The sequence below is a fragment of the Pipistrellus kuhlii genome, unplaced genomic scaffold (genome assembly GCF_014108245.1).
Source record: "Pipistrellus kuhlii isolate mPipKuh1 unplaced genomic scaffold, mPipKuh1.p scaffold_m20_p_22, whole genome shotgun sequence".
NCBI lineage: Eukaryota > Metazoa > Chordata > Mammalia > Chiroptera > Vespertilionidae > Pipistrellus > Pipistrellus kuhlii.
The window spans coordinates 6,818,768-6,835,269 of NW_023425521.1; the positions used below are offsets into that span (position 1 = coordinate 6,818,768).

General features: G+C 41.4%; 1 protein-coding gene and 1 non-coding gene across 2 annotated transcripts; both read right to left on the minus strand.

Annotated features, from left to right (window-relative positions):
- On the minus strand, nucleotides 1-12,080 carry APOH (apolipoprotein H). Its single transcript, XM_036451385.2, has 8 exons — nucleotides 11,923-12,080; nucleotides 11,376-11,552; nucleotides 9,748-9,844; nucleotides 9,076-9,152; nucleotides 6,970-7,158; nucleotides 4,424-4,603; nucleotides 2,367-2,564; nucleotides 1-152 (listed from the first exon to the last, which is right to left on the minus strand). The coding sequence occupies exons 1-8, from the start codon at nucleotides 11,984-11,986 to the stop codon at nucleotides 97-99; spliced, it is 1,038 nt and encodes a 345-aa protein (XP_036307278.1). The 5' UTR covers nucleotides 11,987-12,080; the 3' UTR covers nucleotides 1-96.
- LOC118726671 lies at nucleotides 7,876-8,038 on the minus strand. The gene has a single exon (XR_004990353.1). It is a non-coding gene; the product is annotated as a U1 spliceosomal RNA (small nuclear RNA).
- Nucleotides 12,081-16,502: the final 4,422 nt, after the last annotated feature.

Below are 16,502 nucleotides of genomic sequence, written 5' to 3' on the forward strand. Positions count from 1 at the left end.
TAAGGCCATAAATCCAGTCACTTTATTTTTTCCACTTCCATTAGGTTTCTTGCACAAACTCAGATAGGACATGGAATTCTGAATCCGACGACCAGCTTAGCATGGTTTGACATCCCAGGCATCTGTTTTCCAGAAGGCCAACGAACTGTGTTCTGTTTGGGAGGAGAGGAGGGAGGGGTAAAACATTCCATGAGAAACAACCATTTCTTACATGTGTTAACTGGCTAAGACAAATCAAGTACATTTTATAAACGTGCAGAATAAATTGAGTTAAATGAACAAAACCATTTAGCTGATACTTGAGAAAGCATCAGGGAACTGAAAAGGTGGTCATTTCCAGGAGAGAAAATAAAAGATTCTATCGCTCTGAGAGTCAAGATTAAAATTTGGGAAAGAATCACCCCTTTATTCTTCCTCCAGTGCACTAACCCGGCAGCCTCTGTCTCGAGACTGGACGGAGCCTGGCCTGAAGGAGTGTCTGAACAAAGCCCTGTTTGTTTGTCTGTTTGTTAATTTTCCTCTTCTAACCTTTATGTATTTATTTATTTATTTTTGTACTGATTTGAACCAGGCTTGTGGTGCTTTGTCAGTTGGGTATTTCACATCTCACCAGGGCTCTGTTGTATTTGGAAGAGCAATGACTTGCCCTGGCCTGTGTGGCTCAGTTGGGTGGACGTTGTCACAAGCACCAAGAGGTCTGACCTTTTCTGGTCAAAGCACATATCAGGGTTATGGGCTCAATCCCCAGCAGAGGGCATGCGGGGGGCAGCCAATTGATGTTTTTCTCTCTTCCTTCCTCTCTCTAAAATCAATACAAAACGTGTGTGTGTGTGTGTGTGTGTGTGTGTTTGAGTGTTTTGTTTTTGTTTTTTTTTTTAGAAAACACACACACGCGCAACAAATTATTCAGTGCATTTCTAGCTCTTTGTAATTATAAAAACTGTGATTGGCTGAGCACTTCGTACTCAATGTCATGCATGATGTTTCTAATCATCAAACCTATGAGGTGGATATTGCTACTAGTTATCATTCCCTCTGTCTCTAACTGGCCACTTTTCAGACCTCCCTCCTCTTCCCTATACCTGCTCCCAAATCTGTTCTCTGCAGCCTGCTGGTACAGGGCTGTCCACGATCTTGGGCCATGTCTAGATTAGAGCCAACAACAGCTTCAGCCTCTGTGGGCCCTTCCTTCACACAACAAAGATATTTAAACTCTGAGCCTGAACTCTTACAAGGTTGGCAGCTCTAAATACTAGCCATTGCACACGTTGTTATCTCACACAAACATGATTATCTTCCTGAAAACAGTTCGCTCTGATGGCAACTATGCTCCCATGGCTCCTTTTGTAACTCTAGGAATTACTGAAGGAATGGAGGGGGAGCATAATAAGATCTATAAACTAATGACCATTGCCATAAGTCACATTGTAATTTGGAGTGAGTTCTTTATAATTTGGGAGCAAGAAGTGGCAAACATTACATTATTATTATTATTATTATTATTATTAGCTATTCAAGCTTAATTTAGAATTATACAAGATGGGCACAATTCACCTCAATATTCATCAAATGAAGCCACAACCCTAAGTATTAAGGAAAAGAATTGAAAAGAAAAGTGTTCATTCAAATAAACCAAATGCAACTTTCATCTCACTACTCCTCCTGTACCCATCTGTTTTCAAAAGTTCAGTGACCTGCCGAAACCGGTTTGGCTCAACGGATAGAGCGTCGGCTTGGGGACTGAAAGGTCCCGGGTTCGATTCCGGTCAAGGGCATGTACCTTAGTTGCGGGCATATCCCCAGTAGGGGGTGTGCAAGAGGCAGCCGATCGATGACTCTCTCTCATCGATGTTTCTAACTCTCTATCTCTCTCCCTTCCTCTCTGTACAAAATCAATAAAATATATTAAAAAAAAAAAAAAAGTTCAGTGACCATAGTGACATGGCTTCTTATGGTCATCTATACTAATAAAAGGGTAAAATGCTAATTAGACCAGATATCTTCTGGACTACTGTCCAGATGTCCTTCTAGACAAAGCTATTGTGGCAGGGCCAAAGCAGAGGCAGTTAGGGGCGATCAGGCCAGCAGGGGAGATCAGTTAGGGGGATCAGATCAGCATGTAGGTGAGCGGTCAGGAGTCAGTGGTCCCAGATTATGAGAGGGATTTCTGACTGTCGGTTTGGGCCTAAACCGGCAGTCAGACATCCCCCGAGGGGTCCCAGATTGGAGAGGGTGCAGGCCTGACTGAGGGGTCCCCCTCCCCTGTACAAATTTTGTGCACCGGGCCTCTAGTTGTTTAATAAGAGTAGTAGCTGTGGTGAGGGGCAAATGGAAGTCCTGGCTAAAAGTTCCAGTGTTTGACTTACCCTTGAAGCAACTGGGGACTTCAAAGGTACCATCGATGCACTGAGCATCCTCTGTGTAACTGCACTTCTTTTCCTTATTTTTGCAGAAGAAAGAGACTTTTTGACCATGCAGCATCCCGTTCTTAAATTTTTCTTGGATCTTGACTCTCTCTCCTTCGAATATCACAGTAGCTTTTTTAACAGACACTTTACAAGATGCTGAAAAAGACAATGTTTGGAGTTAAGCCTTAGGAGTTCTATCAGTCTTTCTTAAAGAGAATGTAGCATTTGAGCCTGTAGATGTGTACATCTGAAATGAATTGCTCAAGACAAGAAGAGTCCAAGACTGTGTACACTGAATAACATCATATCATTCCTAACAGCAGTTCTCTTCCAATAGAACCACTAGTCATGGGTCCCAAGATGGCCTTTTCTTCCTCTGCAGTAACCACACAAAAAGGTCAGAGCAAAAGCAGCAGATTCTAGGCTTTGGTGAACAGAGACTTCTACCAGATACTGCCATTGCATGTAAGATCACACTGGCCCACTCAGAACCCATTTATTGAGCCATTGCACCCACCCATCAGCCACTGTGAGGGTTGGCTGATAACAGCTCACAAAACGCTCCTTTCTCTGAAAATTTGCCTTCAGCCTTAAGAATGCTGCATCTCCCAGGAGGCAATGCAAATCGGTCCCCAACCCCAGGGTCAGAGAAGGGAACAGCTTCTGGCCAATGACTAACTGACAAGGAGATACAAAAAAGCAGGTCCTTGCCAAAGCCGGTTTGGCTCAGTGGTAGAGCGTCGGTCTGCGGACTGGGGGGTCCCGGGTTCGATTCCAGTCAGGGACATGTACATTGGTTGCGGGCATATCCCCTGTGGGGGGTGTGCAGGAGGCGGCCGGTCGATGTTTCTCTCTCATCGACGTTTCTGGCTCTCTGTCTCTCTTTCTTTCTCTCTGTAAAAAATCAATAAAATATATTTAAAAAAAAAAAAAAAAAAAAGCAGGTCCTCCTGCCTCTTGGGGGGGATCAACTCTGGGGTAGAATTCATGGTCCGGAGCTCCTAAGGAGATGAAACTGAAGCTATGCTCTAGCTGGGACCACATACTTGTTCAAGACTTAATTGGATCAGCAGGATCAGCAACACCTGAGAACCTGGTTGAAATGCAAATTCTCAGCTCCTATCCCAGATCTACCGAGTCAGAAACTCTGTGGGATTCTGATGGAAGTGTGAGAACCAGTCTCCTACTCCATCTTACCTGCCTCACTCTCTCCTGATACACTCAATAAATCAACTGAACTCGAATGCCTGTTTCAGGTTCTGCTTCTAAAGTACCACAACCTAAGACACTAGCCATATGTTACTTTACATGCCCTGCCTAATTCCCTTTTTTGCTTACCCTGTTCAGCCCACAGCAATGTGAGCATATATATAGTGCTAGGTTGTGGTTCTTTGCTTAAGCATGACACTGACCATATCAAGGATAGACACGTAACTCAAATGAGTGTCCCAGAAAAAAGTTGCATTAGTGATGAGTCTTGTCGTTGAGAGGTCCTAATATAGAGTCCAGGCAAGTTCAAAGTGAGTAAGCAGAGAAACATGGAGATGAGAGAAAGCCACTGAGAGATGAAAAAAAAAGAGGGGGGGGGGCAATTGTTCCTGAATTTCAGCTCCAGTTCTCAGAAGAAATGGTTGTTCTTCAATGTCCATCTAATTGCCCGTTTCCCACTTATAAGCCCCCGTTTCCTTGAAGTAGCTGGACTATGTGGTTGGCTTTTGCAGCAGTGAGAAGAATCTCACCCAGAGCCAAGCAGAAACGGACGTTCATAGGCAAAGACTGAAGAGCATTTTAGGAAGCCCATATGCTCTTCATCATACTATCAAGGCTCATAAAAGATCTGATTATTTCATACACCTTAATTTCAAGTGAGCTTGCTAAGCATGAAGCTGCCCCATGCACCTGTGAAGCAAGTCTCAGCAATAAGTAGAAAATGATTGGAACAAGGAAGGGGCAAGTGAGGGTGGTCCACTGGATAGATTCAGGGATGTTTTTAAGCTCTCACCCATGTTTCATACCTTTGCAACTTGGTTGTGCAGACCAGTTTCCAAATTTATTGCACTCTACTTCTTCTGGGCCATCCAAGACATAGGTGTCATGGCAACCATAGGTGGCTTTATCCTTGTAACGAAGGGCTTCTTTTGCAGGATAATTCACAAATCCATTGTCTGGTCTTATTGGGAATGGGCATTTTATGTCTAAAAAGTTCATTTAATAAGACATTATTACCATAAGTAGAAATGTCCAGTAGCCATGGAATACACAGTTACATACTAATCTCCCTGATGCTATTGATCATTGAGTATTTCTAGGACTGGAATGAAACTTCCAGGTACTTCAGTGCTTAATTCTGTCCCCCTTATCTTATACTCACGGGAACCTGGATATTTTTTAAAAGAAACAAAACCACTTTGAAAGTATATAAGTGAGTTACCAAGTTCTTTGGGCTTTCCCATAATCATTAGGCATTATGTGTTTTGAATTTCATCTCTACGCAGTCTAAGATGCTGAGTTTGGAAAAAAAAAAAAAAAAAAAAAAAAGTCTGTTTCTTTTCATCAACAAACCATGAAATTAAAAGACCAAGACTCCCTCCATGCACGCTAGCACACCATTAGTTGGGTTTTAAATGTTAAATCTAATTCTCACGATTGTCTTCAGACTATACAAGAAAGTAGCACAAAATGTGAAGGAGGAAAATGTTGCTGCTTTCAGGCCTTCTTAAGGCCCCAACAGCAGAGGCCCAAACCCGTACCCCAGGTCACCAGAATACGAGAAAGCAAGGCTGGAGCAAGGAGCACAGAGCTCTTGGGAGGTAGATCAACAAGGTAGTTTAAAAAGACAGACTTCAGAGTTGGACTGCTTGACTCAATCTTGGCTCTTCCACACGTTAAATGAGGAAGGATCTGAGTCTATCATAATGCTAAAATTAACATTCCATGGAAGAGAAAAAGCTCTTCTCTGTAGAAGAATACCAGCTAATCAATAGAGAAGGAAAGAGAGAATTGGAAAGTCACCGTTTTGCAACCACCGAAGTCATAATTGGATCATCAGTGGATGCAAAGATGACGCTAGAGAATGCATATCCACACAGTTGTCAAGTATGACCCACAGGTAGCTCACTAATTCCAGAGGAAAGGAGTTCCTTTACCAAGAAAAGATTGACCACATAACCCCCCCCACCACCACCACCACTACTGCTTAGCAAGGACCACCAGGGGGCAGACCCTCAATGCAGGAGCTGCAGAGCTGCAGTTACTTGGCAGCAGCAGTGGTTCTTGGGTGACACACCTGGAACCACAGATGGGGGAGCCCTATTCTGAGGTGCATCACCTGAGAACCCCCCTCTCGCAATCTGGGACCCTTAGGGGGGATGTCAGAGAGCTGGTTTTGGCTCAATCCTCAAAGGCCAGGCCAAGGGACCCAACTTTTGCACCGGGCCTTTAGTATACTTATAATTGTTTAAATGCTTGTTGTTAATACTTCAAAACAACTGTCTTGGGTACAGTGATAATATAGGAGAATGTCCTTGTTCCTAGGACATTCATGCTGAAGTATTATGGGTAAGTGTCATAATGTGTACAACTTATTTTCGGATGGTTCAGGGAAAAAAGTGTCTGGAGGGGGCAGAGAATAAGAATGTCACAACATGTTGACAGTTGCTAAGTCTGGGCAAAGGGTTGGAAAAAATAATTTTTAAGTACCTACTGCTTAGGATTTGGTAGAATTAATAGAGATGACATATACACAGCAAGAGACCTTGCCTAGAGTTAAGGCCCCCAAAAGGTTCCAGGTATTATCGATATTATTAATAGTTTCACCATGCTAAAAAGCACTTAAGTTTTGAATCATTCAATAGATACCTAAAATATCAACTACAGGAGAAGTTAACAGTCCTCAGTATGACTCCTCCTGAGCATGATCACTTCTGTTTGTCTACTGGTTATAAAATTGACAGATGTAAAGAGGGTGACACTAGGTCAAATTCAAGGAGGAAGAGTCTGCACAAGTCCTTAAAATCACATATTTTTTGTGATTCTTACATGTAGGTAAAAGCAGGTAACAATATGACTATAACCAGATTTTTTTCTTTACCTTCATCTCCTGAGACACCCCAGTTTAACCCAGGCCTCTTTGCACGAGCCTTGCCACAATATCCAGCCGACTGTGCACACACACACTATTCTTTCATGACTTCCAGACTTTCCACATCCTGTGCTCTGTGTGTCATGCCTCCCCCTCATTATCTGCTCATCCTCCAAGCCTCTCCCTTAGAAAGCTTTCTGAGGCAGCTCTGGATAGTCCATTGCATTATATAGACTTCCCCTGAGGTAGGAAGCCAGGTCTCACACATCTGATATCCCGGACACCTAGCACCCCACCTGGTACATGGTAAAGGCCAACAAGCATTTGTTGAACATGGTCCTCTAGAAAGCAGCTATGCTCACCACTCCCTGTCAATGCCAAACAAGGTCATTGAAACACTCACCGATAGTAATATGTTCAGTAGTTTTCAAAAATGGGAATTAAATTATCCTAATCATTTTCCCTTCTCTTCGCACTTACCCCTGCATTCTGGTAATTCAGTCCAGTTTCCGTGTGCTGTGCAGGTAGCGGTGTCATTTCCAAACATGGCATAGTTGGGCAGGCATTTAAAGACCGCCTGCTTCCCATAGACAGATCTGTTTCCAGCCAATGGCTCATAAGCACTAAGTACCGCAAATTTAGGTGTGGGTGGTGGAGGGCAGGTTACAGCTGCAAAAAGGAAGAACTGTCATTTTCATGAATGTCATTGAGACTTTTAAGTAGACTCTTTCCAGAAAAGGACAAATTCGAAGATTAACATGAGAAAAATGCAAAATTTAAATCTGATGCCAGTGTCAAAATGGTCAGTTATAGAAGCTAAATAAGAAAATTTGATCTGAAAGGCATATGTCTTGAACCAGTAAAAAAAAAAAAAAAAAAAAAAGACAGTAAATTTAATTGTTGCCACCATTAATTGGCCTGTTACAATAACATATGTTAATAACATAACAAATACATAGATGTTTCTAGAAGTCAACACAGTGCTAAGATGTTTGACTAAAGGCTTAGGCCTGCTCCCCAGGGCTCCCAGGCTGCCAGAGGGATGTCTGACTGCCAGCTTAGGCCCAATCCCCTGGGGAGTGGGCCTAAGCTGGCATGTAGACATCCCTAAGGAGTCCCAGACTGCAAGAGGGAACAGGCTGGACTGAGGGACATCTCCCCGCCCCCTGCCAAATGCACAAATTTTCATGCACCGGGCCTCTAGTATTAAAATAATGGAAGTTAGCGCAGAGAAAACTGTGACTAAACTTGAATTATCACAAGTCTTGGCTTATGACCCATAGACCAGCAGCATGAGCATTGCCTGGGAGCCTGTTAGAAATGCAGAAGCTCAGGCCCTACTGAGGACCTATGAATCAGAACCTGCATTTTTTCTTCTTCTTTTTGCAAAGTAGAACATGATTGAAGGCCCCATGACCACAGATGATGCAGTCGAGTTTCCCACGCTTGGGGAAACCCCAGAGGTCAGCACCTCTGGAGTGCAATGGATACACCTCACCCTGGGAAAACCACCTTCGTGATCATAGTATCTCCCCTGCCAGGTAAGCACAGAACCTGGACTTTAACGAGATGCCTGGGAGATTCCTATGTCCATTAAAGTAAGAGAGGCACTTGTCCAGGTTAGATTGAAGCTAAAGTAGTCTATCTGCTTGTAACTAAAAACAAAAATGACTTTACGAAATAGACATAAATCTGCTTAAAAAGGGAAACTATAAGAACCATGGTGATGCTCTGGCTTAGTAAAAATCTACTTAATTTAGCCTTAAAAATGTGTTTGGGTAGTTCAGCATTTCTCAAATTATTGTTTATTGAACTTGCTTTACTCTTTCACTTCTCTTGCTAGGACACACCTCACTGAAATGTCAAAAATTCATAACCATTGTTGTAAGGCCTGGGCCTCTTGGTCAAAGATTGGACTTCCATAAATCACAAGTTAGGGAGTGTCCCTCCCTCTAACTGTGGAGCCCAGAGCTGGGTGTCCCCTAAACAAATAAATCTTTGGTGACTTTTGGAGGAAACTCAGTCAGCTTTTAGGACACAAGGTCCTTTGATGAGCTCTCAGCTTACTTCTCGTCTCCCTCATCATTAGACTTACTTGCTGAGGGCAGAGCTAAGTCTCCCCTAGCTTTGTAGCCTGAGCTGAAAACAGGATGTAGCACATATTAGGTCCTCAAGAGGTGTGCTGAATGAGTGAATGAATGAAGTTCCAGCGTGAGAAGAAGGTGCTTGATACAAAAGTTCTTCTAGTCAAATGGTGGCAGTCCCTGATAGACCAATGCCACACATACCAAGCCCCCACCAAAACAGCATGGGTGTGATAGTTTGGATAAACCCAGAGATCACTGGTGCCCTTGGGAAGAGAATAGGAAATGTCTTTGTGGGTAGAATGCTTCCCTCGGCCATTCCAAGGTGGTTGTTTCCTCCTCCAGAGTGAAACACTATCAGGATGAACAGTCCCCATAAGGGCACCCAAACGTCTCATGGAGCTGAGCCTGAAGGGTTTTCAGGGCAGGAGGCTTATAGTGCTGAAACCAGAAAAGTCCCCTAACTGGTCACCTTCCCCATAACTGGGACCCACAGACTCACGGGAACACACAGGGAGGTTCGGACTCCATACTCCCTCCTCAGTGCATTGAGCAGATTTAGTTCCATTCAGGAAAAACCTGCAAAAGGAAAAATGTAATCCATCAAACTGGATTCTTTAATCCACTGAGAGCTTCTCCAATGTCTTCTCCCTTGGGTATTGTTTTAGATGAACATTGTTGACTTTGTTCCCATCATGTGGTTTTCCTGAAGAGCTTAACACATGGATCAGCTGCCTTCTGCACACCTCCTATTCGGGATGTGTCCACAACCAAGGTACATGCCCTTGACCAGAATGGAACCTGGGACCCTTCAGTCCACAGACCAATGCTCCATCCACTGAGCCAAACCGGTTTCAGCAATTCCTAAAATATTTTAATTCTTGTGCTAAGGTTTTGTCTAGAAATCATTAGGAATTACCATTCAGTTTCAATAATTTCAATGTACCTCCTCAGATAAGTAACTAATCAGAAGCACCAAAACATTGAATATATTTCAGTAATTATCATATTCCCCACCCTTTACCCACCCTCACTACCATTGTGTATTTGTATTTAGTAATTTGTACTCAGAAATCCCAAGGAAAGAAATGAATTATGGACCAGTCTTGATGTTTAACTTAAAGGCATGGACATGTGCTTCATCCATTAGCTATTGTCATTCAGAAGTCCTTACCCGGTGTTACAAGAAAAACTGATCGTGTTGGGATATTCAAAAGTTGTGTAGCGTACAGCTCCATTTTCTAAGATCCCAGCAAAAGGACACACTCTGGCTGTGATTTAAAGATAAAAAGGTAAATATCTATTTATAGAATTTTGTATTACAGTAAAAACATATAAGCTCCTTTCTATCCTTTGATCCAATAACTTTACCAGTAACTACTCTAAGAAAATAACTAAAATAAGTCAAATGATGTATGCATTAATGTGTTCATTACATAGTTGCCTCTAATAACAAAAACCAAACAGCCTAAAAGTTCATGTACAGAGTATTGTGCTAATGAATGATGATAAATCAACAGTTGAACTGTATATAATGCAGCCAATAAAATATTGATTATGAAGATCATAAAGGCATAGTCAATGTTTCTGGCATGCTAACTTGAAAATAGAATTATTAGTGTTCCAGAGTTCTGGCCAATTTAAATTTTAAAATTCCCAAATTATGTTATAGTGGTTTTTCACTAAAAACTATGTTCTTGCCCTGGCCAGTGTGGCTCAGTTGGTTGTGCACTGAGAGGTTGCTGGTTTAATTCCCAGTAAGGGGCATGCAGGAGGCAGTCTTCTATTGACGTTTCTCTCGCTCTCCCTCTCCCTTCTTCTTTCTCTAAAAACAATAAAAAAATATTTTAAAATATTGTTTGGTCTTTTTTCATCAAAAAGTATATTAAAACCACTTGTATGGACATGTATAGTTTCCACAGAGGTTAGTCCCTATGCTTAAAATAATCTGAAGCTAGATAGGTCCATATAGTTATTTTTAGTGCTTAATTTCCACATAAAATTGCCAGAAATCCTCTGGTTGATTGCTCAATATTTGACTGTAAAAATAAGGCCAGCTTGGTATCACAGAACCCGTTTTTGAGGATGAATAAAAGCAACTATCTACCATAAAGCAACAATGAAACGTCAATCTATAAAGGTTATATTATTAATTTAGCATAATCTGTAATATATGTATACTTTACTATAAATATCACATGCAATCTATAATAATAAAAACACAATATGCTAATTAGACCAGTCGTCCTTCCGGAAGACCTTCCAGGTGAAGCTGGGGCTGAGAGGGCTCAGGCAGAGGCAGCTGTGGGGTTGGGCGGGGGTGAGCCCCTTGCACGAATTTGGTGCATTGGGCCTCTAGTATATACATAACTTAGATAAAATTTGTTGACATTTGAGTAACTACTCCTTCTGTTTTCATTTTGAGGCAAAGTCCAGAGACATGACGATTCTTCGTGTTTTATTTTCAAGAGCCTCCTTGGCATCTGTTTCCATTTCAGAGTGTCTGCACTTCTTTTTTCACTTCTGCTGGCTCACCCTCTCTTTTGATCATGCCATGTCTCTTTTATACAATAACCTCTCCCAGCTCTACGCTAAGTTTGTCTCTCCTCCACAGAGTACCTACCGCCCTTGGTCTCATCTCCCATGGAGAAGCCCTCAGACCCTCTGGTTTCTTCACAAGCCTTCCCCTCCCCCACAGCCCTGCTGGCCTTCCAGGCCCTGAGCATGATAAGGTAGGTCATCTGGCCAAAATGTCCAGAATTGGAAGGAGGGGAGAGAATGGGCATGAAGGCGTTGACTTACGTGTACATCTCAGCGTGTTGATGGGCCAAATTCCGGTGAGTGGGCAGGTAAACCGCCTCATCCCTCCGCGGGACACATAGCCAGGCTTGCAGAAGTACGTGATCTGCTCCCCTGGATCATAGGATGACCTTAAGGGGGTAACCGTGGCAAACGGTACATCATCTGGCCTGGGACAGGCTGAAACAGAGCGCAAAGCGGTTGGTTAAGAAACCTAGAGGTGCATTTTTAAGTTCAGCTGGCATAGAAATTAAAACTCGTTAATGCTTTCCAAAAGTAACTCTAGCAAGCCCTGTGTCATATCTCATCTAATCTCAACCACCCTTTGAAGGGTACTATTGTCATTCCCATTCTACAGGTCAGCACACTGAGGCTTCAATTGTCTTAAGGATCTTCTGGGGGACCTTTAAACATGACAATGTTAAAAAAATAAGTAGTAATCCAGTATATCCAGCATCTACCCCAAAGAGAACTCAAGTTATCATTAGTGATCCCCAGCAAATACCAGGGGGTCGAATATATCATTTTTGCAAAAGCAAAGAATACTTACTCCGTCCGGCAACAGCCACATGGCAGAGAAAACTGGAGAACAAGATGAGTGCCGGAGAAATCATTGTGGACGATTCTCACTGGCACTGCCAAAGTGGCTTTCCTCTACCAAAAAGAGAGGATGCACATATAAAACTGCTTAACTATTAACCACTTTTTGTGTACTTTTATCTCTGTAAATAGAAGATTAAAGTATCAGGATTCTAAAGGAACTCCGAGGTCTACATTCTTTAATCATTTACTTTCCACTCCTGTGGGTCTGTTGTGAAATCTTCGGTTGGTGGTTTCTGTCTCCATAACTTTGTGTTCAAGGCACGAAACAGTTCATTGTTGCTGCTGATAGAATCTGGTGATTCCCAGATCTCATGGTCTTCGGTTTAGACCTCTGGTTTCTCCTTCCTCTGTTCTGTTTTCAGAGTGCACGGATCACCAAAAGACTGCTTCACCCACAGCCTGGGCATATAAACTTAAAACCATAGCTTACTTTCTGGATTTTGGTCTTCACACCTCTAAAATGATATTCCAGCTTCTGGATGTATGAGTCTGAAGAACATCGCCGAGGTACCTATAATTAAAATGCCTAAAAGAGCTGAGCTCAGTATTCTCTCACACGATGACTATTTCTTCCAGCTTTCTCTTTTCTCTGCAGTTAGTAACAAGATCCTCCTGGGAGTTCCAGCTATGACCTTGGAGCTGTTCTTGAAGCGGCCATCCAAAGCAACACAAAGCCTTGCTCCACCATTCTTACTACTTCCTAGGTCTGACAGATTTCTATTGATAGATTGGTTTTCAGGGATTGGAAAGTTGACCAGGACTCAAAGAATAAAGGAGGAGAGAATGGCGATGATGTTGATTGGGGAGGTTCTGAGGGGACTATTCATGATTCCACGGTTATCTCATACTTCATTTGCTCTAAGGAACTGAATATACAAATGGACAATGGCCAGACAATATATAAAAATAGCATGCTGACCCATATCTATGTAGCAGCCAATCCAGAAAGCCAAATCACGGTCTCTGTAGCTATTGGCCCAACTTAGGACCAATCAGAAAAAGCCAGCTATGTTCTTCTAACAAATCACATAGGCTGTCTGACCTCTAGTTAGTTCAGCTTTCCCAAACTAACAAGCTCCAGACAGGAAAACTTCCCTTTTTGTCCACTGTAAACTTTTCCCATTCTTCGAACTGATTGAGTCTCTGCCAGACACAAATGATGATGGCTGACTCCCTGGCCATTGCAATCTTGGAATAAATAGCCTTGGCTTGTTCTCCTTGGGGTGGTCTTGGTTTATATCCTCATGTCTAAAGTTCCTTGAGGCACATCAGTTTAAGAAAAGTTCTTAAAAGGCAGTAATTCTGAAACGATGCTTCTAATAAACATTGTGCTCCATGATAAGAAAAGATGCCGCCTCAACATAAAATAATGGTGGTCCTTTCCCTTTTGTGATTAAATCACAATCTCTCTCTCTCTCTCTCTCTCTCTCTCTCTCTCTCTCTCTCTCTCTCTCTCTCTTTCTCTCCCTCTCTCTCACACACACACTCCGTATGAGTGAGAAAGAGAGGACACTAGTGAAGAGGAGCCCCATTGTTTTATGTCAAGAATCTCCATGGTGGATGGAGAAAGAGAGAAAGAGAATCCAAACACCAGGAAAAGAAACTTAGAGAGGTTTCACATGGAGGACAGAACATTTTGGCAGCACTGCAAACTGAGTGATAGACATTGAGAGGATTGGTGACGGGGTAAGGGGGTTTTTTATGATACTGGCTGATGGGTGTACTTCCTCACCTGAGGGAACCTTCTGGAGGGGTGGAGATAGTATATACTTTATTTTATGTGGTTGTTACTTGGGTACATGCAATTATCAAAACCCATCCAACTGAACATTTGAGGTCAGTGAATTTTATATGTTAACTAGAGGCCCAGTGCACTAAATTTATGCACTGGTAGGGTCCTTAGTGTCTGCCGGCTCACAATTGACCTCAATCCTTCCCCTGGCTGGCCCCACACCCTGGTTGAACTCCTGGTTGAGGAAACAATTTGCATACTATGCTTTTATTACAGAGGATTATACATGAATTTAAAATCAACGACCCCTCCTCCTTCTTTTTTAATTTTTTTCCTTTCTTCCTAGTAAAATGTTCCCTTGTTTGTATAATTAATTACAAAGATAATAGTAGAAATGCATGCAGTTAATAAATTATAATTATTTTTTGTCCTGTGTGCTTTGCCTCTTAAACATGTTTGAGAAATATAATATGCTCCCAGAACTCTTCTAAAAACACACATGAGTCTAATGAAAAGCCCTTATGATGAGCCTTACGATGCGATGTAGTTGTTTATCTCCCAGTCTGTGATTTATTATTTTTTATAACTTTAGCACCATGTGGTTGACCTATAGTCTGGCCTATCATTCTCCCACATATAGCTCAATTCACACTCCAATGATTAACTTATGGTAATAACCAAGATGCTGGATGATGACTGACATTAAATGACATTTTAAAGACACATTAAACTTAATTTGAAGTTTCATTTGGCAGAGCAAATGGAAAAATCATTAAGAAAAAAATCCAAAAAATCTTGGCAAATCTAGTGGCTGTTTTGCATTGTTGATTAGCCAACTCTTGGATTTAATGCTGCTCTGAGTATATTTTATTAACCATGAATAGGAACACATCCACACATGGACACTCAGGTTGAAGAATACATGACAATTGTATTACAGGAATCATGAGACCTTATATTTAAAACTCTTACTGACTTCATATCCTCTCTGACTTTACTTTGTCACTGGAACTACAGAGGCCTAGACTCAGAGTCCAAGGTCATGTATTCTTGAAATCACATTGCATCACATGTTCAAAAACTCGCTTATTTACTTCACAAGCAGAGACTTTGAACATAACATTAAACATTTAGCAATAATGGAGAGGTTTTTTTTTTGTTTTGTTTTTTGTTTTTTTTAAAGATTTTCAATGTTGTCTCTTTCTGGGTTGGGCTTCTAACCAATATCCACCAACCATCTTCCAGTGGGAAAGGAGTGTGGTGTTCTGGTTAATTAAGGCAGAGGTTTTAACGCCAGCACATTTGAGTTTGAGTCCCTTACTAACTGTGGTCTCTTGGAAAAGGAACAGTCTCTGGGCAAGTTTTCATCTCTAAAGTGGAGGTGAAAATAAAACCTACTTCACATGCTGTTATCAGGACTAAATTAGAATGCATACAGAGTACTTACAAAGCTCAAGGGGGCAACGCTCTAACCATGGAGCATACGGGCCAGCGCAAGGCATAGTTTTTGTTTTTAAAGTGACTACATACTAGTAATTGAAGCTACAAAACTAGGAAAATATACCCCAGGTGGCGAGAACTTGTAATTGCGACCTCAACATCACTCATCGATCCTCACAATGTAGGGTAGTAAGGAAGACATTCTAATGACATGAGCATTGTAATTAAAAACATATGTACAATACTGTGATATTGCAAAGAATATATATATATATATATATATATATATATATATATACACACACATACCATCAGAAGATAAATCTGATGGTATATATATATATATATATATATACCATCAGATTTATCTTTTCTATATATATTTATTTTTTCTATATATATATAGAAAAAATTCTGGAAGTTAATACACCAAAATATGAAGTGTTTTTCAGTGGGTAGTTTTTTTTATTTTCCCTATACCCAAATTATATGCAATGTATTTGTATCACTTAACAGTGGGAGAAACAGAAATTATTTTGAATGATAAACAAGAAGACAGGAGGAAAGCAATAGATTATGAAAACCAAGCATCAGTTGAGATTGACCTCAATCCATAGCCCAATGACATAAATTGTGAAAGGAGATGGCTTATGGGCACTTGGATGAATGTCAGATGAACACAAAAAACAACATGGACTCTATTCACACAGGTGACAACAAGTTTTGCCCAGTTGTGTTTTTGACATAGTTATTAGGTTAGTACCGTGGTCGGCAAACTGCAGCTCGCAAGCCATATGCGGCTCTTTGGCCCCTTGAGTGTGGCTCTTCCACAAAATACCACGGGTTGGGTGAGTCTGTTTTGAAGAAGTGGCATTAGAAGAAGTTTAAAAAATTTGACTCTCAAAAGAAATTTCAATCGTTGAACTGTTGATATTTGGCTCTGTGGACTAATGAGTTTGCCGACCACTGGGTTAGTACATAAGAGAAAATTTTTTTCATTATAATAGGTGTTTCCATTTTAACCAAGCATTTGATGATTTATCTTCTGATGGTATCCTCAGGAGAGAGATGCTGAACTGGGATTGGACTATCGTACTAGGAGTTGATTTAATAACTGCTATAATGCTCAGAGGCTACAATGTAAAGCAACCAAACCCCATGTGGGTTCATTAGCTCTGATAGGTCCAGATTATATGAAAGGAAAGGAGGACTTAGAGAATGGATCACTATTTTGTAGAGAGTAGGAGGTATACATGTTTCCCATGAATACGACCTATTACTTTTTAAAAAATTTACATCTTTACATTTAGAATGAATATGGAGCCCAGCTGCTATGGCTTAGTGGTTGAAAATCA